Source organism: Melanostigma gelatinosum, assembly GCF_949748355.1.
Source record: "Melanostigma gelatinosum genome assembly, chromosome: 8".
In the NCBI taxonomy this organism is placed as follows: Eukaryota; Metazoa; Chordata; class Actinopteri; order Perciformes; family Zoarcidae; genus Melanostigma; species Melanostigma gelatinosum.
The window spans coordinates 14,254,432-14,265,837 of record NC_136641.1 but is presented as its reverse complement, the minus strand read 5'-3'; the positions used below and the strand labels follow the sequence as shown (position 1 = coordinate 14,265,837).

The following is an 11,406-nucleotide window of genomic DNA, read 5'->3' as shown; positions in this document are numbered from 1 at the left end:
TGTTCTACTTATTTTTTTTTATAGAGAGAGAGTCATGTCGAATGCACGTGCCTGGTATGATTACATCACCAATTGACTGTTGGGCTCGTTCACGCACTAATGGGAATTTGGAATACGTCACGTCAACGTCTCGTTTATATTGGTTCGTTGCTACGTTGATTGGTACGAGGAGCCGGCTGATGACGATTTAGATAGAGAGAGATGGCGGGTGATCGAAACACATGGAGGATGGACTCAGTCCGTAATGCAAGTGTCTGTAGGTAAGCGGAGGCTGGTTGTATGATAATCAATTAAAGTGCACAAATAATGGGTTGCTCTGATCTTGAGAAACGTTACCTTGTCCATGAGTTCACGACAAGCTGAGCTACTTTTAAACGCTGTGCTGCAGTAGAAGGACTGGCGAAAAAGTGACTTTTCCCGATTAAAATTGTGTTAATAAAACAAGAAAAGTGGTTGTTTTGAGGGTGTTGGTGTGGAGAGTCATTGGAAATAAACATGGGTGAACAGGTGTAAAGAAAGCAGGTAAGCGTTGACAGTTACAATAACATTAAGTTCGTATCAGTTATTGCAACCCCGTGCTTAACTTAATCTATCGCGTATATTTAACATTAAAATTGTCATTAAATGAAACTGGACATAACTTACTAAATTAACGGTAACTTATGTGTATAGGCCTACATAACGTTAGAGTAATTTAGTAGGACTACCGTTAACGTTAAGTCAAACGGTCGGGTTAACGTTCACAGTTCTGAAATACGTATTTGTATTTCCACTTACTGGTCCTAATTCAATTAGTTTCCCATTCGTTTAAGTTAACGTTGCATGCTTATTTTCATGTAATGTTATGCTTTATGTAACTGGTGCTAAATATTTATCACTGACGGAGAATGGAGGATTTCACACAAAATGAAGACTTTAAAGTCAACGTCCCAGCTGTGTGACTTGACCGACTCAGGCCATAAAGCAGAGGTCTCAGGTGTTGACACAGGTGCGGCTGTCCTAGCCTCACACTCTGCATCATGAATGATGTCCATTGCCTTAGCCATGTAAGAAACATGCTGCTTTTGCCGCCAACGTTACATGGCAGAAGTTCACTCTCTTCCCTTTTCATCACAGGCGTTTCATCAATGGCTCTTGCAGATTGGGTCCAAGATGTAGTTACCGACATGAATGGCCAGTTATGCCACAAATATGCAGGTACTTTCAGAAAGGTGGATGCTGGTATGGTGACCGCTGCAGGTACGCTCTTTCTATCCCCACATCCCTCGGTTGTATGTCATTAAATGAGAGTATATGTCATGCACACGGATTACCTTAGCTCTTGAATATTTCCCACCGCTAGGTATCTCCATGTCCTACCTGAAGTTGTAGCAGCTGTTGAAGGTAGAAGAGGTTCAGTGCCTACGGTTTCCTCTCGTGTGGCTTACACTCCACCTGACAGAAGAGGGTCAGAGCCTGCTCTCCTGCAGGCGGACGTGCTGTCCAGGCCGGCGTACAACGGACCACAGTTGGTGGTTAATATCTCAAATCCTCTACACAACACTGGGCTCCTGGCAGCAGATATTGCTGAGGAACAATCACAAGGTATTAAATGTTTTCACGGATGACTCTGCCTTTGGTTAGCAGTGCTCCATACTTGTGCTTTTCTTTACAGATCCCACCACTCCTCTCACTGCCTCTGGGGAATCGGTCCAGAGTTCAGAAGCTGCTCAAGCATGTGCAGGAAGAAATGAGCAGGTTTGCTTGACTATAAGTGTGTTCGTCATACAGGGCATGTTGGTGAATCGAGCCAAAATTGAACCCAGGAGGCTGTTGCTGACTTTAAAGTTTCTGTGTCCAGGAGACTTCCAATGAGACAACGGAGAACGGTGCAGCTGCTGCGGCCTTTAGTACCCGAGGGAATATGGAGGAAATGGACGCCTTCCTCCGGAGTCAAAATGTGACCTGTGGTATCTGCATGGACAAGGTGTATGAAAAGACGGATCCAAGAAACCGTGTTTTCGGAATCTTGCCCAACTGCAATCACTCCTTCTGTTTACAATGCATCATGACCTGGAGGAAAACGAAAGACCTCGGGCCGGATGTGGTAAAGTAGGTTCAAGTCAAATATTTGAATATTTAACTGCATCTGACGCCGCGTGTAAAAGATTTGACATCAGTGTTTTAATGATGATTCCTAAGGAGCTGCCCACAGTGTCGAGTGAGATCTGCCTTTTATGTGCCATACAAACACTGGGTTGAAGGAGCAGCAAAGGAAAGCCTAATTGCTGCCTTCAAAGAGGAATTCGGGTATGTTGTGAATATTTTGAAAGCGGCACTAAACACTACACCTGTTCTTCATACTGGACATGCCCCTCCAGCTGGACTTCTCATCTGAAGCCAGACACCTTTCTCACTATCCGTAACGGGAAGCGATCCTTCTGGAGGTGTAAAGCAACGCGGTGATCTGGCTTCACATGTTTTCACAGGAAATGCTTCAAAAGTAGAGAGATGTGACACATTTCTCAGGGGCCTGTAAGACTTACCCTGATTGGATTAAAATGTATTGTCACGGTAGAACTGTCCTCTATCTATCTCTCTCCTATTTTGGTAATGATTACAAAATGGGACTGCAATATAAAAACATAAACCTGTTCAACCAACTTGCCTTTTTCCATGCATTTTTGCCTTTTTAGTATTTGAAGTTGTAGCCAATGCTGAGCTTGCAATTTGTTGTTTTGAGAAATGCCCACATGCAACTAAAACCCCTTCCTGTTCGGTCTTGTCTCATGACGCTAGTAGGAAAAGATGCAATCACTACACCCGCTACAAATGCTGTCCCTTCAAGACGGAGTGCCTTTATTGGCATGACGAACATTTTCCTCGCAGGTCATTGCCGGTAAATATAAACCCTGTTCTGTTATCCAGTTCTCACCACCACTGGTATGGATGAGCTATGCGTTAACTCTTCCTTTGCATTTCTTTCTTCAACAGTATTGTACAGAAGATGACAACTACGATGATTTAGATTTAATTCATTTTTTCGTAGCCATGTCTGTTTTCAGGGAACGCAACGATGCTTATAATGTAGACGATGACGACGACCCTTTTGGTTTCTGAGCCTTTTCCATCTCGTCAGTGCCTGAAACTACTGACTGGGGTCTTAGTTATTAAATTGCCCCCTGAAGAATACATGGCTGTGTTTAGACCCATCTGTTAGTACTGAAATCTTCTCTTGAACTGTGAAGATTCAGGATGTCAACCCTGTGCCATTGAGGGCCCTGTGTTAGTTTTTAATTGCAGTCGCACTACAGCAGGTGATTTTACTGACTAGCAGTAAACACAACCAGAGAGGAACGAACTTGTGAAATCACCTGCTACAGTTTGTTCGGTAATGAGCAGGTGTACTCTTGGCTCTCTGTGGCACATGGTTATTTGCCCCTGTAATAGATGCGAGCGTCCCAGATATGATGCATCTGTCTAATGATCTTGTGGCCTGCTAGTTTGGATTTATTTATCTCCTGTGGCCATGGTGCTTCCAACATGTTCATTTTCTCATGACCTCTAATAGGAGTGCTCTATTCTGACTTCTCGCTGAGCAATTTGCACCATTTTGATATTTTTAAAGTGTGGATTGTAGTTTTAATTGTCAAGATAAAAATATATGATGTACCCCTTCTTGCTCATGTCCCCGACTGATAACTCATTCAGACCCTTTTTTTTTTCCTTGATTTGGCAAGAATATGAAATGTAAGTTGTTGTTTTTTATGTCTTTTTAAACAAGTTGTACTTGTACACAGAAAATAAAAAATTGCTTCACAAGTTTTCTCACTGAAAAGGTTTTTCGTGCTTTATTTACGTTTTGCAGGCATAACTGGGTGAGATTTGCGTTTGAGAGGCTAGAACCTGTTGCTTCTGAGTTTCACCACTAGGTGGAAGTCGGAGCACAAACTTCGTGAAATGACACTCGCGAAGAAGACATGTCAACAGAACCGGCGGGGTGGCTACTTGGCAGTGTGTGAAAGTTCACCCGGCCGGCAGTATGTTTGTGGGTCGGTTTGACGGGCAGTCTAAGCTGCTGGTTCGGTCGCTTCTGTGTGGAACCTCCGGTGCTCTCAGAGCTGTGGACGTCTTCCACAGGCAGCAGCGTGTCAACCCGGACATGTCCCTGTGTCCCTTCATGGAAACGCTGTGCCAAGACGAAGTAACGTGTCCACAGACTGAAGACCAGCCGCTCACTGTGTGAGTAACCGCATCAAATACGTGTGACGTCTGTTCGGGAGTAAAAGAGGGAACGCAGGTTGTTCTCCTCAGGGATAGAAACTGCTTACAAGTGTAGGAACCTTCAATATCGAAATGAGTGAATTTCTCACTGCAGACATTTTAACTTGTCGTACCACGCAAATATCAAAATATAATTCCACTAAATTATTATTATTATTATTATTATTATTATTATTATTATTATTAGAATTAGTACTTGTGTCCTACCACTGTGAGCCTGTATGCACTGGGAACACGTAAATAAATTAGTTTGAAAAGTCCTGCGTAGAGCCTCATAAGTGCCAACTTATGAGAAATACTGCGTATTACGTCACGTCCCTATGCCTCACACCAATTCTTTCCCCCTCACCTGTTCTAGTGAACCCCTGGTATGCCTGTTCCCAGCATTATTTAAACACAACCTGCTCTCCTTCGTCTATCTGGTCCACTCGGTTCTTCCTCGGCCCGCTGTGCTTCGTCTCCTCAAGTGCCTCACCCAGGACCCTCATCCGAGCCCCTGGGTCATCGCTCTGGTTAGACAGCTGGAGAGGACCACTGGGACCCACGACGACCCCCCTCTGTACACGCTACTGTGCAGCCAGAGACTCAAGGAGCTGTCCCAGCGTTTGGTTGGTTTTGGTGAGACCGGAGGATGGGCCGCGTGCCGCAGCGGTCCAACAGTAGAATCTGATTCTCAGCATGCAGGTGGTTCATCAGAGCTGAGGACTCAACGGAAAAGAAAGGGCAGTTTTGTCACTCTGGACTCAGATTGTGAGGAAACAGGACAGCGGAGTAAACGGATGAAGATGGATGTCTCTGGTGGTGAATGTCGCGATGTTGATGAATGGAGCACAAAAGAGGCGACATCGGAAAGTGCTGCTCCAGCAGAAACGCTTGGTGAAGAACTGCAGCCAGCACCAGACGGTCCATGTGACACTCTGCCTGAACATATAAAGGTACAGACCATACTTCTATCAGCAGGCGTCATCTGCCCCGTCTTCACTGAAATGTACATCATTTACATTCTTTATTCCATTAAATGATGAGAGGCCCTCCTGATAACACCTTTCCAAGTGATCAAGTGTACTCACCCAGTTTACAGTTTTAGTAGAAATACCAAAACTTCTCTTTGTTTATTTTAGGTCTCCGTTCTTCAAATAAAAGAATTACTGGAAAGTCAGACTGAGGTAAGAATATATCTCTTCTTTCTTCTAGCCATCACAGCCAGAGAGTGAAATTTACTTTTCTAATAATTGTCTGTTTGCAGTGGGACCAGATCTCAATGGAGGTGTTCAAAGTATTAAACGACTGTGACCCTGGCCAAGTATGTCCTCAACATCTTTTAGCAGACTTTTTGTCAATGTTCAACCCCTGCATTAATGAGTCTGTATTGTAAACTGAACTATAAAGGTGATGAGACAAATTATTGGATACATCTTTTAATGCACTGACACACAATGCCAATAAAGGGTCAGGAATTGTGATTGAGTTGAGTCGACTAATAATTGAACATAAGTTTCCCAAAGGTAGTAGGTATTTCAAACTTATGGTAGTACAGATGGCTCTGAATGTACAGCATCTAGAATATAAGACACTCATTGAAGAAACAGACTATAAACTAACAGCGTTTGTTCCACTGGTGACTTTAGCTTGTTGTGCTTTACAGCGACACTCAACATAATCTTTTGCTTGCTGATAAGCGGTGAAAGGTCTAATTTCACTTCACCCTCCTGTTTAGGTGGAGGTGTTCTGCAGCATGCTGAGTTTTCCTGACTTGCCGGAGCAAACTCTGCCTAACCTGTGCAGCAGTATTTTGGCTCCTGCTCTTGACTTCAGCTACAGCACGGCAGCAACGCTCATCAGGAGCCTCCTGCTGCAGAAGGTCCATCACTGGATATGCGAAGTATGGAAACGGTGCTGCTGCGTTTTGAGACTGACGGGATGTCATTTTTACCGCAGGTCCTGTCTCTGTCGGAACCGGCCTCCAGATGTTTAGTCACTGCAGTGACGGCGCTGTGTAGCCGCTATCCCAGACCAGCGTGCCACGCTCTGATCGGACCAGTTCTAGAGGAAAAGAACATAGGTGAGGAAAGGGGTGTTAGCATTGCCTGTTGCAGGGGGCACAGAGTGTAAGTTGCAGAACAGCGGGCATGGATTCAGTGTCCTGGTTGAAGTAAGTAGAAACGGAACAGATGCTTTGAAGGTATGACCTTGTTCCTCGCCTCTTGGCCCGAACATCAACTGATCCTCTGTTTTTTAACTTTGCTTTGTTTTCAGGGAACTCGCAGGCTGAGCTGCTGAACCGACTGATAGAAGGATGTCTGGATTCCCATTACAGACTGCTGGTGCTTCAGTAAGATAAAACATGTAAATGTTTTTACAGCAGTAACAAGTGAAAGAAGGACAACACAAGAACAGACTCTTATAGTTATTGAGTGTTGATGCAGTTTCCCCCCCCCCCCCCCCCCTCCCAGAATGACGTTCAAAGTATCTTGGGGTGAGGCTGTGCTCTCAGTTATCCACAGCGTGCTGGACTCTAAGGTAAGATGAACGGTTGTTTATTAATGGTGACAGTGCTGCAAGGCAATTCATTGTTATTGAGTTGCCTGTTTTTCTCCGTTTTGTTTCTTCAGCCCGACTTCAGTGAAGAACTGTTCACACAGTTCAGTGAACAGCTCCTCAGCCAGGGTCCTCAATTCACCAAGTCTGTGAAGTTTGCAAAAATGGTGCTAACGGTCCTCACCAAATATAACAGTCATGTAAGTTTGTACATGATGTCATGCATAATGGCAGAGCAGTGGATGAAATGGTGTTTGTAACCGTTCTGCATGTGTATCGATGTTTCTCCAGGTGACTGCTGCTCACAAACACTCCCTGCAAAGTTGCCTGATGGTAAATGAGACCTTCCTGAAAAAGTCTCTCCAAGCTGCTTTGAAAAGAATCGCACACGCGTGAATTTTCTTCCGTCTTAATGCACGTTAATAAAACAGTTTGAATACGTTCTTGTCCATCTCTTGGCAATATTTACTTGAAAATTAAGCACCTCATTCCACCAGGTTGACACAGAAAAATATCACATTTGTTGAGCACAACAGTGACTGGTTTGCCTGTAGATTCAGATTTGACTTGCACAATGTGATCATCTTGTAAAATAAGATGCAGTGTTCTATATTATGCTGTGATTAGAATTATCTTCACCTCGACCATCTTCAACACTAATATCCTGCTTGTATGTTAAGGCATTTGTATTAGGTAATATATACTACATGTAATAATACAACACTGTCTAAGGCTATTCTGCTGCATGAATACTTTTAATTTTAGTACTTTAAGTAAATTGGTTTGGTTTGCTTCTGTACTGTTCTGTAGGATTTTTAATACAGGACTCTACCTTGAAATGAAGTGTTTTTATTTTGAGGCATTTCTTGTACTTTCTAACTTGTTTTTCTTTTTATTCACTTTTTAAAAAAATAAATCAATCTCACAAATCAATGCCCACAACCAAACTTAAACATACACACAACGGGGGGAATTCAAGTAACAGAAGTTCATCTTGACCATGTGCCAAAGACTCAAAAGAAATGGGAGTAAACTGCCAAAGCAGTCAAATTAGTCCAGGTATTGCAGAAAGGGACCCCAAAATTCTTCCCATTCCTGTTCATGCTTATATTTCAAGTAGATTAGACTGCTGTAATGCGCTCTTCACAGATATTCAAAAACAATCCATGGAAAAGCTATTAATTCTGAACTTGGCTGCAAGGTTTGAACTAGAACAAGACAGCGTTGCACCAGTTTGAACCTTCACTGGCTCCCAGTGTCTTGGATTGATTTTAACATTCTTGTTTGTTTACGAGGTTTGTGAAGCGCCTACATTACTAATTCTGTTTTATAATCATTCGCAGCCTCTTAGATCTTTTAAAATACAAACTATCACTAATAAAATCACTAGCTCTGCCTTTTTTAACTCTACCGTGGAATTCCCGACCCAAGGATTTAAGAGGCGTAAGTTGTGAATATCTCTGAACGACAATTGTAGAATGCATTTATTCAACATTGCCTTTTTTTTGCACATTATTTGTATTCGTTTGCCTTTTTTATTTATTCTCTTGTTTCTTCACTTTATTGTAAAGCACTTTGAACTACGTCACCTGCATGAAAGGTGTCTTATGAAAAGTTTTTATTACTTTTTGTCAATTTATTTTGTTGAGCACATCACACATCGGCTTCATTTTCATGTAATATTCAGAGCAAATATGTTTAAAAAAAGGATTACAGATATAACACAAACAGATATTATACAAAGTCATTATTTTTTAAAGGGAAAACTATTGAACATGTGTTAGATTGTTTTCATGGCAATTTTTTTTTTTTTAGGTGAACTAATAAAAGAAAGAACAATATATCATACTCGTGACAAAGATTGATGTATCACTCACTTTTAACAATTCTCATTTCTCTGCAGATAAAACTTACATACTGAACTTGATTAATAAAAGTAATCAATATAAGTATCTGACTATCCTAATATTGAAAACTTGAAACTCGAAAGTAAGGAATTGGCAAAAACTATATTATTTAGATATTTCAAATGAGTAGACCCTGAGGTTTTTCTTATTCTTCTTTTTTACCTAAATTTAGTTTTTTGTTGTACAATTGAGTTACTATTTTTTTTAATTATATCTATACTACGATGTATTTACTGCAACTCTTATAATTAATTAAAACAAACTGGAACATATATAATCCATTTAATGAATGTATTGAATTTTGTCAATAAAGTTGGGAGGAAAAAAACTTCTTCGCCGCTTTTTGATGACGTGACCACAATGGCGCCTTTATCTTGCGTAACTTCCCTCTGAACTTCCTTTTCAACGTAGTGAGTCGTGAGGGACGAGCCGCAAAAATGAGGTTAGACTCAGTTTAACTAATAAATGTCGAATAGTAAACCGTTTCCACATTTAAACCGAGCTGCAATACTCGTTTAAGTCGTACGTATTGTTATCGTGGGTTATCGTATGTGTTATTTAGTATATTTTTTCAGAATTAGGTAACGCTAAATGTAATTTATGGAACCGGCTCATCTGCCGCGGCAACATTAAGACACCCGATGCAATCCTCCCTCATCCACACGTTTAGGATGTGTTTTACAAAACAATCATGCATCGGATATATATATTGACTGTCCCGGATCATATTTATGAGAATCTTTTTCAACTTTTCACCTATTATGTGATTTTGTTGCCGCCTAGATCAACGGAGGTAACTGGGTCTATGGAGGTGTTCCGCTAATATTTGCTTCGATATCTTTTCTGATATTTTTCTTACAGTAAGGTCTCCAGGGATACGTTGTATGAAGCCGTGAAGGAGGTCCTGCAGGGCTCTCTGACCAAGTCAAGGAAGTGAGTCCATGTGTTAAACCTCTTGTGCCTTGAGATAAATTGCGTTAATGGCCGACGATGTTTAACGTTGTTTGTTTTTTTTAGGTTTACGGAGTCTGTGGAGCTGCAGATCAGCTTGAAAAACTATGATCCCCAGAAGGACAAGCGTTTCTCCGGCACCGTCAGGTTCGACCTTTTTCCTGTTTCACCCGACCTTTTCCCTGTGTGCTTCCAGCCCTGTCTGAGGATACAAACAGCCTGTAAATATGGCTATTAGTTGCTGAAATCTTTTTAAAAGTGAAAGCCAAAAGTCCACAGACAGGCCAGGGGCAGACATGGAGAAGTACTCTGGGTAGTCTGACTGAGCCGACCCAGCCTAGCTGGTGGAGGTGAAGCAGACGGACCCCTACCCTGGGTCTTAAAACATGAGGGAAGGTTTTGAGTGGCTGAGCTGCTAAGTTCATGTCCTCAAGCCGACCAATTATTACAAAGAGGTCAGCTGGACACCGGCCACATGGTGGTATGGGTAAGGTTTCTTCTATTACGTAGTAAAATAAGGGAGATGTCATTTGGGGATGGCGGAGTATTTGTGTTTTAGAGAAGAGAACATTTTTCATCCCAAAGATTAATTGCATCTAGTTTCCAGGTGATCTATAAAAATTAAGTTTGTGAACCAGAGTGATGATTTAAAATGAATTGGCCTGTATGGCGTGATGTATGCATTAGAGAAGAGCATGTGTGAGTTTTCATTTAAACCACCGTAATGCAGACTGTGCCGTCTGAACCGTACCCTGCCTTACTTCTAACTGATGCCCTTGTGCTTGGTGTGGGGTTGTGAGCAGCATCTCTGACCTGCTTTGTAAATCTGCAGGCTGAAGAGTCTCCCCCGGCCCAAGTTCTCCGTGTGCGTCCTGGGAGACCAGCAGCACTGTGACGAAGCCAAAGTTGCAGAGCTGCCGCACATGGATATCGAGGCTCTCAAGAAGCTCAACAAGAACAAGAAGATGGTCAAGAAGCTCGGTACGAAGTTAGCCTCCTCACTGGCAACAACGCCTGATTTGTGATGATTGAAGTCCTGCAGGGTTTTTTTTTTACCGTTGGTGTTTCTCACTACTCCTCTCTAGCCAAAAAGTACGATGCCTTCCTGGCCTCTGAGTCTCTGATCAAGCAGATCCCTCGTATCCTGGGTCCTGGGCTGAACAAGGCTGGCAAGTTCCCCTCCCTGCTCACCCACAATGAGAACCTCAACACCAAGGTGGATGAGGTCAAATCCACCATCAAGTTCCAGATGAAGAAGGTACGCTCAGCAATACTCAAAAACAAAAAAAATGATTGCGTCACTCCTACACAGACATATACAGCTTATGAATCATAAACTGGTCGTGGATCGGTACTCGTTATCTGCCGATAATCAAAGCCCAGCTCTCTTTATCCGGACTGAAACGGTTGGATTGGTGCATCCGGACTTATTTTACTGTTGATCTGTTCTGAACGTTGAGGTTAAACTTAAGAAAGTGGTGGTTGGGTGACTGACTAATATATTGATCTTCACTCTATCCTGTAGGTTCTGTGTCTGGCTGTGGCTGTAGGACACGTGAAGATGACTGAGGATGAGCTTGTGTACAACATCCACCTCGCTGTCAACTTCCTCGTGTCTCTGCTGAAGAAGAACTGGCAGAACGTGCGTGCCCTCTACGTCAAGAGCACCATGGGCAAACCCCAACGCCTCTACTAAAGGATGGCTTTTCTATCAATAAACATGTGGAGATGCTCCAAGTTCACTGTT

At 42.5% G+C, this 11,406-nt stretch overlaps 3 protein-coding genes across 3 annotated transcripts; all 3 read left to right on the top strand.

Annotated features, from left to right (window-relative positions):
- Positions 1 to 1,026: 1,026 nt before the first annotated feature.
- mkrn4 (makorin, ring finger protein, 4) lies at positions 1,027 to 3,099 on the top strand (the record flags this gene model as incomplete). Its single annotated transcript, XM_079273119.1, has 8 exons — positions 1,027 to 1,046; positions 1,117 to 1,239; positions 1,343 to 1,584; positions 1,655 to 1,737; positions 1,841 to 2,091; positions 2,182 to 2,289; positions 2,779 to 2,878; positions 2,974 to 3,099. The coding sequence occupies 8 exons, from the start codon at positions 1,027 to 1,029 to the stop codon at positions 3,097 to 3,099; spliced, it is 1,053 nt and encodes a 350-aa protein (XP_079129245.1).
- A 922-nt stretch (positions 3,100 to 4,021) lies between these two features.
- On the top strand, positions 4,022 to 7,460 carry fance (FA complementation group E; the record flags this gene model as incomplete). Its single annotated transcript, XM_079273752.1, has 10 exons — positions 4,022 to 4,221; positions 4,622 to 5,198; positions 5,385 to 5,429; positions 5,510 to 5,566; positions 5,981 to 6,124; positions 6,202 to 6,325; positions 6,520 to 6,595; positions 6,717 to 6,783; positions 6,876 to 7,001; positions 7,093 to 7,460. The coding sequence occupies 10 exons, from the start codon at positions 4,022 to 4,024 to the stop codon at positions 7,195 to 7,197; spliced, it is 1,521 nt and encodes a 506-aa protein (XP_079129878.1). The 3' UTR covers positions 7,198 to 7,460.
- Positions 7,461 to 9,072: 1,612 nt separating this feature from the next.
- On the top strand, positions 9,073 to 11,406 carry rpl10a (ribosomal protein L10a). The gene is made up of 6 exons (XM_079274246.1): positions 9,073 to 9,150; positions 9,570 to 9,641; positions 9,726 to 9,806; positions 10,492 to 10,640; positions 10,745 to 10,917; positions 11,185 to 11,406. The coding sequence occupies exons 1-6, from the start codon at positions 9,146 to 9,148 to the stop codon at positions 11,353 to 11,355; spliced, it is 651 nt and encodes a 216-aa protein (XP_079130372.1). The 5' UTR covers positions 9,073 to 9,145; the 3' UTR covers positions 11,356 to 11,406.